At 62.5% G+C, this 19,247-nt stretch overlaps 1 gene segment (V, D, J or C); it reads right to left on the reverse strand.

Annotated features, from left to right (window-relative positions):
• Positions 1 to 175: 175 nt before the first annotated feature.
• Positions 176 to 2,010, reverse strand: LOC122468131. The segment is given in 4 exon segments: positions 176 to 620; positions 708 to 1,028; positions 1,125 to 1,447; positions 1,581 to 2,010. Coding segments are annotated over 4 exon segments (1,415 nt in total).
• Positions 2,011 to 19,247: the final 17,237 nt, after the last annotated feature.

The following is a 19,247-nucleotide window of genomic DNA, read 5'->3' on the forward strand; positions in this document are numbered from 1 at the left end:
TTTGGGACCCCTTTGAGTGAGCAGGACCCGTAGTGGCAGGGAGGGGCCTGTGGCATGGATGATGATGGTGGACAGACCACCCCCATCTGCCCCCTCCTCGGGGGGTCCCTTCCTCTGTGCCAAGACACCCCTGCCTGGCAGCCCACCCACCCCCAAGAATGGGTGCCCTCAGGACTCTGAGGCAGGCACTGCAGTGTTTATTGACAACAACAGACCGGCAGGTCCGGCCGGCCCCTCCCCCGCCCCAGCAGGATGGAGCTCTGGGGGGAGGGGTGGGCATCATTTACCAGGGTTTTTGGACACGGATTTCTTGAGCGTCCTAGAGCCAGGCAGCGCCTCGTGCACCACTTGGCAGGTGAACACATCCCTCTGCTCCCAGTCTGCCCGGCTGACCTCAAGGCGACTGAAGACAAAGAAGGCTGGGCTGGGGCCGGTGGCCTTGTGGGGCCACGTGGTGGCCTGCTGTTCCGTCCGAACAGGGCTGTCGTTGTGAAGCCATTGCACCGAGATGTCCGGGGGAAAGAAGTTCTGGATCAGGCACGTGAGAGTGACTTTGTCCTTGCTCTTCGGCTCCCCCTCGGGCGGCAGGAACACGTACACCTCCGGGGGGAAACGCCGGCCTGTGGACAGGTGTGGGGTCAGCCCAGGCTGCAGCGTGGGAGGCCCACTTGCCCCCCCCTCCCCTCCCTGGGGCCTGCGCGGCTCACCGGGGGCTTTGGCAATGGAGCGCACGATGTCCTTGGGCAGGTCTGGATGGGTCACCTTGCATTGGTAGGTCTCCCCCTCAACCCAGTCAGTGGCATCCACAGGCAGGGTGGAAGTGACGGTGATTGTCCCGTTGTACTGAGTCTTCTTGACCATCGGGTCTGGGTGCACAGACTCCCCATTCTCCCGTGACCAGGTCAGGATCATGCCCTCTGTGTTGGCCAGGTCCACCACCAGGCAGGTGATCTTGGGCGACTTGTGGACGTACAGGTCAAGAGGGCTGGGCGGGCTCAGGTAGGTGCTCACACCGCGGGGGTCAGACTCTGCAGGGGTGTGTGTGGGAGGTGCTGCGTGAGGGTGTGGCTTGGCCCTCCTCTGAGCCCAGGTGTCTGGGTGTTGGAGGGGATGCGGAGCCATACCTGTGCACTTGCGAGCGTTGTCCTCAAAGGTGAAGCCTTGATAGGTGACCTGGCAAGTGTAGGTCTTTTGGGACACCCACTCACCCTGCGTGATGTTGAGCTCGCTGTGGGTGGAGGTCACCTTGCCCTCCTGCTTGCTGGGGCTGTGTATGGGAATATGTTTGTGGCCTTCTGCCCATCCACCAGCCAGGTGACCTCCATGTCACCTGGGACGTAGCCGGAGATGAGGCACAGGAGCTGGATGGTACTACTGGTGTCACCGAGGGGGTTACACGAGGAGTGGAAGAGCTTCACGGTGGGGGGAATGAAGTTCATGGCACACGCTAGGGGTGAAGGTGGCAGCGTGGCGTCAGCCCCCTGAGCCCACGACACCCACGTGGCCGCCCAGGCGCCTTCCTCCTCTCCTAGCCGCTCCCGCCACGCCTGCCCCCCTCCTCCAGCCCGACCCTGGCTCACCACTGACGGTCTTGTTGATGGTGGGGGACTCCGCGTGAGCCACACTGCAGGTGAACTTCTGTTTGGCCCACTCGCCCGAGACGGTCACGTGGCTGGTGGTGGTGTAGAGGCCAGAGGTCTCCTGGAGGGTGGCGGGGAGGGTCACGACGCTCTTGTTCAGGGACCCTGCATCCCAGGTCACAGTCACCGGCATCGGGAAGTAGCCCGTGACCAGGCAGCCCAGTGTCACGGACGGGGCAGTGGCGATGGTGCCTTTGCAGCAGGTGGCCAAGGGGAAGACGAGGGGGGCCTGGATGGAGGCTGTGGGGGCAGAGGCAGTGTCAGTGCCGACCGGCGGAGTCTGAGGGGGAGAAGTGTGGGGCAGAGCGGGGTGGTCGGGTGGAGGGGCGCACCGGGACCCCTTCTCCAGCCTCAGGGGGCAGATGCTCATTTTGGACTCTTGTTCCCCGAGTCTGCTAGGAACGCCCTCCCACGAACCCCTGTGTCCCTGCCAGAAGCAGGGGCGTTCTTACCTTTGGCCAGGACACCCCGCCCGCACCCCTGAGTGGCAGGAACGTGGGGTTCTTGGGGAGCAGAGGTGTCTGACTCGTGTCCTGACCTGCGGAGGCTCCAGGGAGCCCGACTACAGACCCCATTCATAGCAGAGCCCAGATCAGTCCTCCCCCACTCCCCCAGGTGGTGACTCCTGCCCGAGGCCCAGACCCCAGCTCATCGTCCACGCTGCCCACTCAGTCCAGTGAGACCGACCAGTCCACGTGGCCTCGCGTCAGGACGGCTGAGAGCAGTGATACAAACCCGCTCCACACCCAGCGTCACTAGGTCTGCTGATTCAGACCAGCTCAGGTCACGGGAGTCCGCCTTGGTCCGGCCTGGCCCACGTCAGCCCAGCAGACCCGATTTCAAGCAGGCTAACTCATCTGGGTTCAGTCCACAAATTCCACCCAAATCCTTCAGCTCCGTTTGGCTCAGCCTGCCAGCCAGGCTTGTCGTACCTGCTCAGTCCCACTCAGTGTAGCCTCGCTGACCTTGGCCACTGGACCTAGCAAAACAGTACACCCTGCTTGACTCGCTGAAGCCTGATTCAGCCAGACCAAACCAACTAGCTGAACCCACTTTAGCCCAACCCAACCCAGTACAGGCCAACTCAGCCCAGCACAGTTCAGCTGAGGCCAGCTCAGTCCAGCTTAGCCTAGTTCAGTTCAACCTAGTACAGCCCAGCCCAGCCCAGTTTAGCCCAGCTGAGCCCATCCCCGCTGAACTCAGCCCAGTTCAGCCCATCCCAGTTCAGCTCAGGCCAGTTCAGTCCAGCCTAGCTCAGCACAATTCAGCCCAGCCCAGCTCAGCCTAGCTCAGCCCAGTCCACCCTAGTTTAGCCCAGCTTAGCCCATCCCAGCTGAACTAGCCCAGCTCAGCCCAGCTCAGGCCAGTTCAGCTCAGCTCAACCCAGTTCAGCCCAGGTCAGCCCAGGTCAGCTCAGCCCAGCCCAGCTTAGCCTAGTTCATTTCAACCTAGTTCAGCCCAGCCCAGCCCAGCCCAGCCCAGTTTAGCCCAGCTCAGCCCAGGTCAGCTCAGCTCAGCCCAGCGCAGCCCAGCCCAGCTTAGCCTAGTTCAGTTCAACCTAGTTCAGCCCGGCTCAGCCCAGCCCAGCCCAGCCAGCCCAGTTTAGCCCACCTTAGCCCGTCCCAGATGAACTCAGCCCAGCCCAGCTCAGCTCAGCCCAGTTCAACTCAGCCCAGCCCAGCTTAGCCTAGTTCAGCCCAGCCCAGCCCAGCCCAGCCCAGCTGAACTCAGCCCAGTTCAGTCCAGCCTAGTCCAGCTCAGCTCAGCCGAGCTCAGCTCAGCTCAGCCCAGCCCGGTCCACCTCAGACCAGTTCAACTCAGCCCAGCTCAGCCCAACTCAGCACAATTCAGTCCAGCCCAGCTCAGCTCAGCCCAGCTCAGTCCAACTCAGGCAAACCCAGCTCAGCCCAACCCAGGCAAACCCAGCTCAGCCCAACCCAGCCCAGCTAATCTCAGTTCAGCCCAGCTAATCCCAGTTCAGCCCAGCTCAGCCCATCTTAGCTGAGTTTAGCCCAGTTCAGCCCAACCAAACTCAGCCCTATTCAGCTCAGCCCAGCCCAGCCCAACCCAATTCAGCCCAGTTCAGCCCAGTTCAGCCTAGTTCAGCATAGTCTTGCCCAGCTCAGCCCAATTCAGTCCAGCCCAGCTCAGCCTGCCCAGCTTAGCCTAGCTTAGCTCAAGCCAGCCCAGTTCAGCCCAGCTCAGCCCAGCACAGCCATCTTAGCCTGGTTCAACCCAGCAGCCCAGCCCAGACCAGTTCAGCTCAGGCCAGCTCAGCCCAGCCCAGATCAGACCAGTTTGGCCCAGTCGAACTCAGCTCAACCTAGCCCAGTGTAGTTCAGTTCAGCCCACCCAGCCTAGCTCCACTCAGCTCAGCTGAGTTCAGCTCAGTTCAGCTCAGCCCAGTTAAGCCCCATCCAACTCAGTTCAGCCCAGCCCAGCCAAATCCAGTTCATTTCAGCCCAGCCCAGCCCAGTTTAGCCCAGCTCAGTTCAGATCAGCTCAACCCAGCCCAGCTAAGTCAAGTTCAGCTGAGCTCCACTCAGCCAAGCCCAACCCACTTAGCTAGCTCATTCCAGTTCAGCCCAGTTCAGCTCAACCCAGTTCAGTCCAGCTCAGCTCAGCCCAGCCCAGCTAATCCCAGTTCAGCCCAGCTCAGCCCATCCTAGCTGAGTTTAGCCCAGTTCAGCCCAACCAAACTCAGCCCTATTCAGCTCAACCCAGCCCAGCCCAACCCAATTCAGCCCAGTTCAGCCTAGTTCAGCATAGTCTTGCCCAGCTCAGCCCAATTCAGTCCAGCCCAGCTCAGCCTGCCCAGCTTAGCCTAGCTTAGCTCAAGCCAGCCCAGTTCAGCCCAGCTCAGCCCAGCACAGCCACCTTAGCCTGGTTCAACCCAGCAGCCCAGACCAGACCAGTTCAGCTCAGTTCAGCTTAGCCTACCACAGCCCAGTTCAGCCTGGTTCAACCCAGTTCAGCACAGCTCAGTCCAGTTCAGTTCAGACCAGTTCAGGTCAGCTCAGCCCAGCCCAGCTCAGCCTAGCCAAGCTTAGCTTGGTTCAGCTCAGCCCATTCCAGCCCAGTTCAGCCCAGTTCAGCCTAGCTCAGCTTTGCTCAGTTTGGCTCAGTCCAGCCCAGCCTGGTTCAGCCCAATCCAGCTCAGTTCAGCCCAGTTTAGCCAAGTTCAGCCCAGCCCAGCACAGTCCAGCTCATCCCAGCCCAGCTCAGCTCAGCCCAGCTCAGCCCAGCTCAGCCCAGCTAAGCCCAGCTAAGCCCAGTTCAGCTACCTCAGTTGAGATCAGCCCAGCTCAACCCAGCTCATTCCAGTTCAGCCCAGCCCAGCCCAGCTCAGCTCAGCTCAGCTCAGCCCAGTACAGCCCAGCCCAGCCCAGCCCAGCTCAGCCCAGCCCAACTCAGCTCAGCCCAGCCCAGCTCAGCCCAACTCAGCCCAGTTAAGCTCAACCTAGTTCAGCCCAGCTAAGTCCAGCTCAGCCCAGCCCAGCCCAGCTCAGCTTGGTTCAGCCCAGGCCAGCCCAGCCCAGTTCAGCCCAACTTGGCCAAGTTCAGCCTAGACCAGACCATTCAGCTCAGCTTGGTTCAGCCCAGCTAAGACCACTTCAGCCCAGCCTAGACCAGCCCAGCTTTGCACACATCAGACAAGCTCAGCTAGGTGAGCCACGGTGAGCCAACCCAAGACAGTCCCACCCAGGCTGCGTCAGATGTGCTCATTAGACCTGCCTGCCCAAGCCCTGTCCATCCAGGTCTGCCCAGCCCAGCCCAGGACAGGACAGCCCCCACTGAGGACAGCATTTCATCGGACCCAGGTCTTCCTGCCTCCGTACCATCCCCCCCCCCCCCCCCCCCGCCCCAAGCTTGGTCAGATCCCCTTGGCTCAGGATAGCCCAGCTCAACCACAAGTGCCTAGCTTGACCAAGCCTGTCCTATGCAAGGGCAGGGTCGCCCCCCAAACCCCTGCCTGTGGTACTTGCGCACCAAGGTCAGCCCAGGTTAGCTCTCCCCAGCTTCCCCCAGCCCACCTACTCCTGCAAAATCAGCCCAGCCTGGCCCATCTCAGTCCACTCAGTGCCACACAGGTGAGCGGAGCCAGAGGGACCAGTCTGGCCCGGCCGAGACTGGGATAGTTGGACCCTTTCCACATAACTCCGACCACTCAAGCTGCGCTGGGCCTGGCCCAGCTAGCCTGGCCCACCTTATTCAGGCTGGCTCAGGCCGCCCAGCTCACATATGTGTGGATGTGGGAAGGCCTGCCCACCACCTGATCCAGCATGGACACAGTTGCTCTGTTGCTCTCCCTGTTGCTCTCCCTGGACCCTGGGCTAGCGGTCACTGCCCTGGTTCGTTGCAGGAAGATCCACACCCAGGCCACTGTCCACGCCCTCTGCGTGGTCCTTGACCCTGTCAGGCTTGGGTGCTGCCCTAGGCCTGTTGTGCCTGAGGTTCTCAGCCCCTTGTCTTCCTCGAGTTGGTCCTGGGCAGTCTCTGGCTCCCGTGTGTCCCTGTGCGGAGAAGGGATGGCTGGCAGACGAGCAGCGGTCGGGAGGCTCTGTCCCTGCCGGGTGGGCAGTGGCCCGGACCCGCCTGCTGTTGCTGCGTTTGGGCCAGTGCCAGTGGCTGGGATACCTGAGGCGGCCGCTCCTGCGTCAGGGGCCCGTCCTGGCCTCGGCAGCTTCCTGGACAGGCTCCCGGACAGATGAGGCGAATCATTAGTAACCGTGGGTGTTACATTTGCGATCAGACAATAGGGCCTGGGGGGAGGAGAGCTCTGCCTCAGTGCTCTGGCTAAAAATGGGGTGGGAACCCCCAGGGGCCTCAGCAGCCTGGAAGTTCCCTTTATGTTCTTGGGAAGTCCGTCTCGCACCGTCGGGGTCGCTGGTGAGGCCCCTGTGCCATGGAAGAAGTGTGCTCCTCTCCACAGCCCCTGCTGCCCAGCTCGTGGCCTGTCTCCCTCGATGTGGGAGATGTGGACTTGCTGTGCGGCAACCCTCTGGTGGGCGCCGTGAGGCCCCAGGAAGTGGGGAGCGCTGGGCGCCAGCACCGCTGCTCTAGAGGCAGACCTTCAAGGAAAGGGTCGCCCCGTTCTGTGCTCGAGCAGTTGAGGCCCGCGTGGCCACGTGCCCGAGGCGTGGGTGCAGGGCTTCCCGGTGGCATGCCACCCTTGTTCCTGTGTCCCATGGCTTGGAGGAGAGGGCTGGGGGCTGGTCCGGTGGGAGAAGCTCCGGGGGAGAGTGAACGGGGGCCATGTCCATCTGGGGACAGCAGGCCCTGGTCCCCCACTGGCCGCCCTGGGCTCCCTGCCGGCAGGTGACCTCCCGCATTGCCCGCACGCTTGCTCCATGCTACTGTCCTGCCGCTGGGCTCTTCCTGGGGAGGCACCTGCTGGGCACGGCCCCTGAGGACCAGCGGGGACCTGGGGTGGAGGCTGGACATGGCTGTGAGGTTGGCCGGTGGCTCTGCAAGACCTCTGCAGCCTCTGGAGCCTGGGGTGGACTGTGCCGTGGATCTGTTCTGTGGTGCCCACTGAGGATGTGAGACCACAGCGTGGCTTTGGTGGCCTCTGATTCTGGGCTGTTGGGGCAGCTGGCCCACTGCTGACACAGCACTGATGTGTGCGGGGTCGTGACAGGCTGGGTCTGGGCTTTACCTTCACCCTGTGGTCGTTTCCTGCAGGCCGTGTGTCCCCAAAACCCCGAAGGCACCCTGAGCGCACAAGTAAGGGAGGCCGTGGGAGTCTTCCAGCCTAGCTGGTCAGAGTGGGCTCCTGGGAGACACTGCACTGTCTTGGAGAGAGAGAGAGAGAGAGAGAGAGATCAGGATCCCACCCTGTGGCCCACAGTCCCCGCAGGAAGGCTGCGTGAAGATGGCCTCTGTCAGGACTGGTGCCCTCGGAGAGACATCCAGGCTCATTTGGGAGACCCAGAGAGGCTGCTGCATGGGGCAGAGCCAGGGCCCCGGAGGGCCTGAACGTGAGCCCAGGGGAGACAGGGCCCCTGCGCCCCTACATGCGTCATGGGAGGCAGAGGGGGAGTGCCCAGTTCCTTGGAAGGGCCCGTGCTTCTGAGAGAAACCACAGGGCTGGCAGAGCACCCCCAGGAGCCTACTGCCCCTGAGGGCCCAGGGCAGGTGGTGCCAGCCCTGGGACCCGCACATGTGTGAGTGCTGGACTCTGGCGTCCGCTGCCAGACCCCCCCCTCCCAGCCCCTACTCATTCACCCCAGGCTGTGGGCATTTGGGGCGGGGCTTCAGTGCCCAGCCAGTGTCCTGGCTCTACCCTGACATCACAGGACGTGCTGCTGGTGCTGGGCCGCCTTTGGGGTCCCTTGGTGTCGGAGAGAAAGGCTCTCATCTCTCCCCAGTTCCCACGGGGGGGGCTCAGCTCTGAGTGTACACGTTTGTCTGGGGCTGCGGCCCTGCCACACGGCTGCCCCCACCCACCAGTCTGCCCCGCTCTGGCCTCTGCCTGTGTCCTGCCTGCAGACAGGAGACAGGCGACCCTGCTGCGTCTCGACTGTGGGTGTGTGCCCGGGTGTGTGCTGGGGGAGCAGGGGGAAGGTGACCCCCGCCCAGCCCTTGGAAGGCCCTGCTGACGGTGGAGGGCCGGGTGCGGGGGCAGTGTGGGCAGGGCGGGCAGGTGTAGCGTGGCGTCCACAGTGCCGGCCCGCCCCCGAAGGCGGTTTTCTCCAGACACTCGGAGCCCTTTCAGGTCCGTTGCCGGAGTCGCCGTTTCTTGGGCTTGCTTTCTCCGGAAAGTCCTTGGATCGCTGTGAATCGTGCCTCGTTTTCGATGACGCGTTCTCAGCAGGTTTATGCTGACACAGCGGAACACGACTGCTTCCTGCGTTTGTTTGGAGCCCCTGCTGCTGTTCTTGCTGGTTCGGAGGGCTGTCTGGATTCCGCTGCCTTTTCATCGTGCGTGCTTGTGTCGTCTGCATTAGTGACAGTTTGACATCTGTCCTTTCAGTCTCAGCAGCTCGTTTTCGTCCTTTGTCACACAGCATTGGCCAGGACCATATCCAAACAGTTTGACCGCACTGCTCACGGGAGAAACACCTGTACTGTAATCTAACACCCATACATATGTTATGAGCAGGTGGCACACACGTTACCCTTCCGTACATACGTTGTGTGTGTTCTTACGTGGCTGAAACATCTTCACAGACAACACTTACCTTGGCACGTTCAGCGCATTACGATTTCTGTTGCCACCTGGCTGATTTCAGTCTGCAGGTTGGCCCGACACACGTTGTATAAAGGTAGTGACGCGGCACCCTGGCCTGGTCGCCGGTCTGCACTGTCTGAGGTGGGGCCCCGAACCCCACGACCTGCCCCTGTGCCTGGACGGCAGCCCGCTCCCCTGCATTCTAGCTGCACCTGTCAGAGGTGGGGCCCCGAACCCCATGAACTGCCCCTGTGCCTGGACGGCAGCCCGCTCCCCCTGCATTCTAGCTGCACCTGTCAGAGGTGGGACCTTGAACCCCACAACCTGACCCTGTGCCTGGACGCCTGCCGCTCCCCTGCATTCTAGGTGCACCTGTCAGAGGTGGGACCTTGAACCCCACGACCTGCCCCTGTGCCTGGACGGCAGCCCGCTCCCCTGCATTCTAGCTGCACCTGTCAGAGGTGGGGCCCCGAACCCCACGAACTGCCCCTGTGCCTGGACGGCAGCCCCCTCCCCCTGCATTCTAGGTGCAGCTGTGGCAAGGACTGGGCTTTGCCCTCAGACCAATCTCTCCAGGGCACAGTCTTCCCCGGAGTCTGCCCGTTTCTGCTTGTCCTCTGATGCCTTCAAATCACTGTCTGCCGGGAAGTTTTTCCACTTTGTACTTGTGCCTGCAAAGGTTTAGTCTGAGACAAGGCACCGCACCGACCGCCGTTGGAATCAGAACCACTTTCTCTCCTGTGGCTTTTCAGAAATTTTCACTTCCCTGTCACGGGTGGAGCGCAGCGTCCTTTCTGTATGTTTGAGGGCTATTTGGATAGCCTCTGTGGAACATCTGTTCAATTCTCGTGTCCATTTCTCTACCGAATTGTGCGATTTTCCCGATTGATTTGCCGGAGTGCCCTGCACATTCTGGATACTCTGAGAGCGAAATATGTTTACGGGAAATATTTTGCAAGACGTTGAAATGCACCAAAAGATTACTCCTTACAGGGGGCGCCTGGATGGCTCACTCGGATGAGTGTCTGACTCTTACTTTCGGCTCAGGTCTGATCGCGGGGTCCCGGGATCGAGCCCTGCATGGGTCTCTGTGCTGAGTGTGGGGCCTGCTTGGGATCCTCTCTGTCTCTGTCTCTGTCCCTCCCCTGCACCCTCTCTCCCTCTAAAAAGAAAAAGATGACTTCTCACGTCTCCAGTGGAAATAAAGGTATCGTCTTGTATGCCTTTCCAGGGAATCTGACTCCATGTGGACTCTGAGGTTGTCGTGGCCTTTGAGGTGTTTTGCAATCAACTTCTCTCCTTTTGGAGGAGAGCGGATTCTCCCCTGCCTCCATGGAGAAAGCCAGGTGCGTTGGAAATGCGGCTCTTTAGAAACTCTTTTTGGCATTCTCGCTCAACTACATAAAACGAGTTAGATAGAAATCTTTGAAAGGTGTCCGTTAATGTCCACATGGGGGTCACGATCATAGCATGTTTTGGACAGCGTCCCTTAATGTGGCACCAGTGTGTTCTCTCACGTGGCCCCACTTATCCCGGGCGCAGGAGGCTCCGCGGCCTGGGCGGGCAGGAGACCGGGTGCCGAGCAGCGGGCCCCAGGGGGCCACGTGGTTCCTGCAGCGCTGTGCTGTGGGGTGAAGCTTCCCCTCCCCCACAGATCGGGCTTTGCTGTTGCGGGACCTCAGGCCCCTCGATGCTTTCCACTGCCAGCACTTGCCACAGCGGCCCTTACTTGTTTGTGGAATGGCTTACGTGATGTGTGTTTGGTCCCCGTCTGGAACTCCCTTGTGGTCAGAGGCCACGTCTGTCTCATTTAGCACGGTGTGCTGGCTGTCTGGCGGTGACGGCCCGGTCACCCTGTGCCAAATCGTTCTCCAGCAGGTAAAGGGAGGGCATGTTCACACACCTTCCAGGGCTCCTGTGCTCTCTGCACATCTCTGGGCTGGAGGGACCATCTCCTGGGACCTGTCCCCAAAGGCAGGGCTTGGATCTGGAGGATGTTGTAGGGTCTCTGCAGGAGGGAGTGTGGACAGTGGACAGAACAAGAGCTTTGGGGTTAGAAGGCACGGGTGCGTCCTCCCTGCAGGCAGGGGGCTGTAGGCTCACCAAGGCATCAGCTTTGTCACTGGTAGGACCGTGGCAGTGACCCCTCGTCTTGCGCTGTGAGCACGATGTAACGGGAGGTCCCTGTGGCTGTCGGTCTTGCGTGCTCCCTCAGCTGGGCTGTTCAGACAGGAGGCCACCTGTGCAGGTAACTCAGGGGACTGTAAGGAAGGGAGATTATCCTCCTTCGCGTGGGTGGGCCTCACACAACCAGTCGAAGGACTGAAGAACAAAACCTGAGGTTTCCTGGAGAACACGAATTCTGCCCCAAGACTGCAGCATTAGGTCCCGGCTGAGCTTCCAGCCCCCGGGCCGACCCCCCGCCGCTCAAGAGCCAGTTCCTCGAAAGAGTCCCGCTTTGCGTGTCTCTAGCTCTGCTTTTCTGTCTTTGTAGCTGTGCCCATGTCTCCCCTCCACTGTCTACGTCCTCCTGGTTCTGTCACTCGTGGGAAGCGTGACCCACCGTCTCTGAAAACTGCAAAGTCAAAGCACCGTGTGCGTGTCAGACCGTGTGGCTGTTCCCACCTTTCGCGCCTCTTTGTGGGTTTTCTTCACGTGGTAGCATTTTGACGGCCACCGGGTATCTGTCAGCTTCTGCCCGGACGTGCCGTAAGAAAACAGCCCCGGGGGCCAGGCCCGCAGCCTCCTTGGCTTTCTGGTCCAGCACCGCTGTGTGTGCTGCAGTTTGTCCGGGCTTCTCCGGTCTGGGATCCACAGAAGCAGGAGTGTTCTGGAACACGCTGTTGCCAGTCAGAGGAACCGGGCAATGGTGGCCCCGGCGCACGGTCCTTTGGCCAAGGCAGGGGCCTCTGGGCTAGTGAGAGTCCTTGTCTCAGGACCACAGGGCCCCGAGGGGTGGGGGCAGGATGCGGACACACTCTAGGAGCCTGGAGCCAGGGGCCCGCCCATCTCTGTGTCGCCGGAGGCCACATCCTGCTGTGGGCAAGCCACCTTCCCCACCTGGTTCTTTCCCCCTGGCCCGGCCCTCTGCAGCCTGCATTTGAGCAGAGCCTGGGGATGGCCAGGTGGGGCTCACCCAGCCCACATCCACCAGGGCCGAGTGGGCCTCGCTGTCTGGACGGCAGGCGCTTCAGGGATGCCCGTGGATGATGGGGGAGGGGCTGGCACAGGTGGGGGCGGGGGCGGGGGCAGGGATGATGTGCAGGGCCCGAGGCACAGAGCTACTAAGGGCTGAAGGAAGGGGCTGGGCTTGGCCGGGTGCAGCGGGGACGGGGCAGTGTGAGCCGAGATGTGGGGTCCGAGGCGTCCCGAGGGACCGGCCGGTCAGTACCCGAGCGCCTGGGGATGGGGTGCCGGGTGCGGCAGCACAGGCAGCGGGGTGGGCGGGGCTCGGGCGCCTCTGAGGCTCTGGGCGTGTCTCTACAGGCCCAGCTCCCTGCAGACTCAGATGCCCTGGTTCCCGGGGCAGTGTCTGAGCGTGGGGTGTAGGGGGTGTAGGGGGTCCTCCCCTGTGCAGTGACCGAGCCGCCATCTGGGTGCCTCTAATAGTCCACTGCCTGCTGCGTGTGGTCCGGGAGCCCGGGGCTGATGTCCCTGCCCCACGCAGGCTGGAGCTCAGCAGCACCCGGGGGTGGTCTCGTGGCCCTGTACCCCGCTGCTGGCCGGCCGACCTGGGTCCCGGGGGTAGGGGGTTGGGCCAGGGGGCCTGGGGGACCCCGTTCCTCCAGGTCCGCCCGTCCAGGTGGCTCCTGTCCAGCCGTCTGGCTGGCCCGACAGAGACCGCAGACACTCCTCACGGGTGTGGAGGCTGGATGCCCACATCAGGTACCAGCAGGCGTGGTGTCTGGGGGGTCCCCGCTGCCTGGCTCACGGACGGCGTCTTCTCTCTGCCCCTTCACGTGCCGGAAGCGGGGAGGCAGCTCGCTTTTTCATAAGGGCACTAACCCCAGTCGTGGGGGCTGGTGCCCCAAAGCCCCGCCTCCGAACACCATGACACTTAGAGCTAGGATTCCAACACTCACAATGTGGGGACACAGTTGCATCCTCCCCTTCCCGCCCCCACCCACGCTGACGTTGTGCGTCTTGGGCCCTCCGTGGGGGCAGGGTTCAGGCGCCAGCTGGTTCCCTCCCAGCGCGAGTGGGTGGAGGGCGGGACCAGGTGGGTCCCAGGAGCAGGAGTGAGGCCAGCCCGCTGGCCGTGTGTGTGTGTGTGTGTGTGTGTGTGTGTGAGGCACAGGTGGAGGTGTGAACACGGGCAAAGGGAGATGCTCACAGGCCTGTGTCTGAGCGGAAGCCCAGGGTAGGGGGCCCCTGAGGAGCGGCAGGCAGCAGGAGGCCGACCTCAGGGCTCACACAGGAGCAGCCTGCAGGACGTTAGGGGGTCTGAGGGGTTGCATGGAGAGGCACGTAGGTGTGTGTGGGTCCCTGGGGGAATGTGGAGGGGGGGCCCACGTGGTAGGGCGTTATTGGAAGGTCACAGGTGGGGGCCTCAGGGCCTGCTGGGAGATTGCTCTCAAAGAGCGGGCGTTCCTGCCCTGAGAGTGGAGGGTACGGTCATGCCCCGTGTTCCCGCGGAGGCCATGGGGTCAACCAGCTGCCGCAGACCCCGGCGTTCCGGTGGGAGGGTGGGAAGGATGGAGACTGATCTCTGGTCCAGGGGATGGAGCGGGGGCCCAGGGCCCGGGGACCGAGAGGGAGGGGGTGCTGGGCAAGCTGTGTGGACGGTGTGGTCGCCTGGAGCCCCCAGGGTCCCTGGGGGCCGGGGCGTTCTCCCCACGGGCGCCCTGTATTTGGTGCGGCCCCCACTGGTGAGGCAGCCCCTGCCCACGGGGAGGTGGGAGGTGCTCCCTGAGCGGTCCTGAGGCACCGCGGCCGCGCTGGCCACGACTCTCTGCCCGCCCTGGGCCTCGAGCTGGGCTGTTGACCTGCACACTCAGAGCCCACGCCCCACTCCCACTGCGTCCCCAGAAGACCGCAGCCCCTCGTGCTGGCCTCCCTTCCCCAGGGCCCTTACTGGGAAGGGCTGGCAGGTGTGGTCCCGCCTCTGCCCTCGAGGTGCACGTGTCTCCTACAACCCGGGGCACCTCCGGGACCCGAGACCCCCAGGCACTGCAGGGACAGAATCCCGACTCCGTCGCTGCTGGCCAGGGACCCCATGGCCTCCTGACGCCAATGGACTGCCCGCCCCCACTTGGCGTTCTTCCTGTAGAAGTTGGTCTTTTCTGCCCCCCACCCCCACCCCCACCCCCGGGTGGTGGTGTTCTCGCTGGGCCTCCCCCCGACTGGGTGTCCTGACCCCTCGGGCTGGTGTCCAGCTTCGCTTACCTGGGACAGTGCTGTCCCCCCGGGCCTCACCCGACCTGGCCTTCACTGGTGCTCCCACCTGGGCCCAACTCTCCTGAAATGCGTTCCCCAAATTCAAATCTTGAAGCCCTGACCCCCAGGACCCCAGAATGTGACTGTATTGGGAGATGGGGTCTTTCGAGAGGTAATCGGTTAAAGTGAGGTCACTAGGGTGAGTCCTGATCCAGTGTGACTGGTCCTCACCATGGACTCACTCCTCCTCTTGTAAGAGGAGGTCGGCCACAGACACGCATAGCGGGCCGGATGTGTGAGGACACGGCGTCTACGTGCTGAGGGGCCACCGGCCCCGTGACACCCGGGTCTGCCTGCCAGCTTCCAGAATCGTGGAAACATCAGTGCACGTTGTCCACACCACGGGACTGTCGTGCTTTGCTAGCAGCCCGTGCTAATACACACCCAATAGGTGCCTCTCGCGGTGCCCTTGGCCAGGTCAGGATGCTCCCCCTGCACCCCACAAGGCGTCACGTGACCCCTCGCGCCTGCAGCGCACCTCACCCCCCGGGAACCCCAGGGGCCGGGGGTCCTGCTCCCACGGCTGGAGGGACCGACACACGGCACGGCCAGTCTGTGGATTTCACGGGGCGCGTCAACAGAGGAAGACTTTCCCCAGCCGGTTATGGAGTTTTTAAGGATATTTTATTGTCATTAAAAAAAAAAAAAGAAAAGAAAAAGAAAAAAAAAGAAAGAAAGAAATGCAAATGGAAATCAAGGAGCTCCAGACATTTAAAAAGAATAAAACAAGCTAGCCAAGCTTCAGCAGTGGCTTTCCCATGTGTGGGAGCCCCGGGCGTCTGTCCCTGGGGCTGGGGGCTCTGCTTCTCCTCCCCTGCGTGGTCATCTCTTCCCATGTGGGGGCCCCGACTTGGCACCCACCCAAAGCCAGGGCGGAGCGCCGGTCCTGGGGGTCCGCCCGGCCGTGGGCTTGTCTCTCCCTCCCACCCCCGCGCGAGCCTGGTGGGACTCAGGCCCCGGCCACGGGGCGGGGGGGGGGGGGGCGGGCTGGGCCTGCCGCCCTGGCCTCCTGGCACCTTCCACCTGTGTCCACCGAGGCTGTGTCCCACTGGCCCGGGGACCAGGTCACCAGACCCCTCTGCAGGAGGCCTGTCTGGCTGGATGTCACTCTGTCCCCGGCATCCACGGGGCTCCTGTAGCAGCCACAGGCTCAGGCCCTTTTCTGCGCGGTCTCCTCCGGTGCAGAAGATCTGACTGACCGTTAGTGACATGTCAGAAGCTTCCTCAGGATCTGGGCCCACGTGGCAGCTCTGGGGAAACCCTGCGTCCTGGAGCCTGGCCTGGACGGGGTTTGCACAGAGGCCGGTCCCTGCCAGACAGACACTGGGATCGCCAGCCGCCCGCCTCCTCCAGGATGAGCGTGCCCGCTGACCGTGCACGGCCACAGCGGTACCCTGGCGGCTGCCGTGGAGGGGCCAGTGGGCATCCACCAGCTCAGGTTGGGGCACAACCTGCCGTCCACGCGATTCTCCAAATGGGGGTTCAGGGCGCAGGATGCAGCTCACAGGGGCCGCGAGGCCAGAGGGCGAGGGCGCAGGCCCAGGGTGGCTGTGAGGTCAGAGGGTGGCGAGGTCAGAGGGCGGGAGAGCAGGCCTGGCAGCAGGCTGATGCACCGGGATCCTGTGCAGGGTTGGGGCAGCGCTGACACCCGCCCAGGACGGCTGGCCCTAGGCCCCCTGCCCGATCATGTTCCTGTAGTCGGGCGCGATCGTGCGCTTCAGCTCCACCACCGAGGAGAAGATCCACTTCACCTGCAGCAGGAGGGCAGGAGGTGAGGTGGCTGGGACCCCCGAGGACAGCCCCCCTTCCAGGCGCCCCCCTCCCCAGGACCACTTGAGTGGGAGGGAGTCTTATGGGGATGGCATGGGGACTGGGAGGGGACAGAGGGGATAGCGTGGGGGTCAGTGTGGGAACAGCCTGGGGTCAGTTTGGGAACAGCGTGGGGACAGCATGGTGACAGTGGGTCCACAGCTTGGGGTCAGCGTGGGATCTGTAAGGGGTCACTGTAGGGACATGTGGGGACAGGGTTGGGTCACTGTGGGGTCAGCATGGGGTCAGTCTGATGTGGACAGTGGGTCAACAGTATAGATCAGCATGGGGTTAGTGTGGGTTCAGCATCGGCTCATGGTGGGGACAAGGTGAGGTTAGTGTGGGGACAGTGTGAGGTTACTTTGGGGTCAGTGTGGGGTCAGCATCAGGTCACAGTGGGGACAGCATGGGGTGAGTGTGTGGACAGTGTGGGGTCAGTGTGGGAAAAGCATGGGGACAGCATGGTGACAGTGGGTCCACAGCGGGGGGTCAGCATGGGTCATTTTGGGGACAGCAAGGGGATGGCATGGGGACAGAGGGGATAGCGTGGGGGTCAGTGTGGGAACAGTGTGGGACAAAATGGTGACAGTGGGACCACAGCATGGGGTCAGCGTGGGGTCAGCATTGGGTCACGGTTAGGACAGCATGGGGTTAGTGTGGGGACAGTGTGAGGTCAGCATGGGGTCAGTGTGGGGTCACAGTGTCAGCATGGTGACAGTGGGTCACAGCATGGGGTCAACATGGGGTCACTTGGGGACAGCATGGGAAGAATATGGGGACAGGGTGGGGTCAGCATCGGGGTCACAGTCAGGACAGTGTGGGGTCAGTGTGGGGGGGTAGGGGAGACAGCATGGTGACAGTGGGTCCACAGCGTGGGGTCAGTATGGGGTCAGTGTGGGGGCAGCATTGGGTCACGGTGGGGTCAGTGTGAGGCAGATGAGATCAGCATCGGGTCAGCGTGGGGATAGCGTGGTTCCGGTGGGTCCCCAGTGTGGGGGCAACATGGGGGCAGCATGGGGTCAGCATTGGGGTAGTGTGGAGTCAGTGTGGGGGCAGTGTGGGGTCAGCGTGGGATCAGCACGGGGTCAGCGTGGGGGCAACATGGTGACAGTGGGTCCACAGCGTGGGGTCTGCATGGGGTCACTGTAGGGACAGCATTGGTTCACTGTGGGGTCAGCATGGGGTCGGCATTATGGGGACAGTGGGTCCACAGCATGGGAACAATGTGGGGTCAGTTTGGGAACAGCATGAGGACAGCATGGTGACAGTGGGACCACAGCTTGGGGTCAGCGTGGGGTCTGTAAGGGGTCACTGTAGGGACAGTGTGGGGACAGCATTGGGTCACTGTGGGGTCAGCGTGGGGTCAGCACGGAGTCAGCGTGGGGGCAACATGGTGATAGTGGGTCCACAGCGTGGGGTCTGCATGGGGTCACTGTAGGGACAGCGTGGGGTCAGCATGATGGGGACAGTGGGTCCACAGCATAGGTCAGTGTAGGGTCCGTGTGAGGTCAGCATCAGGTCACGGTGGGGACAGTATGGGGTTAGTGTGGGGACAGCATGGGGACAGCATGGTGACAGTGGGTCCACAGCGTGGGGTCTGCATGGGGTCACTGTAGGGACAGCATTGGTTCACTGTGGGGTCAGCATGGGGTCGGCATTATGGGGACAGTGGGTCCACAGCATGGGAACAATGTGGGGTCAGTTTGGGAACAGCATGAGGACAGCATGGTGACAGTGGGACCACAGCTTGGGGTCAGCGTGGGGTCTGTAAGGGGTCACTGTAGGGACAGTGTGGGGACAGCATTGGGTCACTGTGGGGTCAGCGTGGGGTCAGCATGATGAGGACAGTGGGTCTACAGCATAGGTCAGCGTGGGGTCCATGTGAGGTCAGCATCGGGTCACGGTGGGGACAGTATGGGGTTAGTGTGGGGACAGTGTGAGGTCAGCATGGGATCAGTGTGGGGACAGCGTGTGGTCATTGCAGGGACAGCTTAGGAATAGCATGGCGACAGCATGGGGAAAGTATGGGGTCACAGTGGGTCAGCATGGTGACAGTGGGTCCACGTCATTGGGTCATTATGGGGTGACAGGGGAGACAGCATGTTGACAGTGGGTCCACAGTATGGGGTCAGTGTGGGGGCAGCATGGGAATAGCATGGGGAAAGGCTGGGGTCAGCATGGGGGTCACAGGCAGGACAGCATGGGGTCAGTGTGGGGTCACAGGGGAGACAGCATGTTGACAGTGGGTCCACAGTATGGGGTCAGTGTGGGGACAGCATGGGGTCAGCGTGGGGTAGCGTGGGGTTAGTGTGGGGACAGTGTAGGGGCAGTGTGGGGACAGCCTGGGGTCATTGCGGGGACAGCGTGGGGTAGCGTGGGGTTAGTGTGGGGACAGTGTAGGGTCAGTGTGGGGACAGCCTGGGGTCATTGCGGGGACAGTGTGGGGTAGCGTGGGGTTAGTGTGGGGACAGTGTAGGGGCAGTGTGGGGACAGCCTGGGGTCACTGCGGGGACAGCGTGGGGTAGCGTGGGGTTAGTGTGGGGACAGTGTAGGGTCAGTGTGGGGACAGCCTGGGGTCATTGCGGGGACAGCGTGGGGTAGCGTGGGGTTAGTGTGGGGACAGTGTAGGGTCAGTGTGGGGACAGCCTGGGGTCACTGCGGGGACAGCGTGGGGCAGCGTGGGGTTAGCATGGGGACAGTGTAGGGTCAGTGTGGGGACTGCCTGGGGTCATTGCGGGGACAGCGTGGGGTAGTGTGGGGTTAGCATGGGGACAGTGTAGGGTCAGTGTGGGGACAGCCTGGGGTCATTGCGGGGACAGCGTGGGGTAGCGTGGGGTTAGTGTGGGGACAGTGTAGGGTCACTGTGGGGACAGCCTGGGGTCATTGTGGGGACAGCATGGGAATAGCATGGGGAAAGGCTGGGTCAGCATGGGGGTCACAGGCAGGACAGCATGGGGTCAGTGTGGGGTCACAGGGGAGACAGCATGGTGACAGTGGGTCCACAGCATGGGGTCAGTATGGGGTCCGTGTGGGGACAGCATTGGTCATAGTGGGGACAGCGTGGGGTCATGGTGGGGTCAGTGTGGGGGCAGCATGAGGTCAGCGTCTGGTCAGTGTGGGGACAGTGTGGTTCCAGTGGGTCCCCAGAGTGGGGTCAGCATGGGGTCAGCATTGGGGTAGCCTGGGGG

This window comes from Prionailurus bengalensis, chromosome B3 (genome assembly GCF_016509475.1).
Source record: "Prionailurus bengalensis isolate Pbe53 chromosome B3, Fcat_Pben_1.1_paternal_pri, whole genome shotgun sequence".
Lineage (NCBI taxonomy): Eukaryota > Metazoa > Chordata > Mammalia > Carnivora > Felidae > Prionailurus > Prionailurus bengalensis.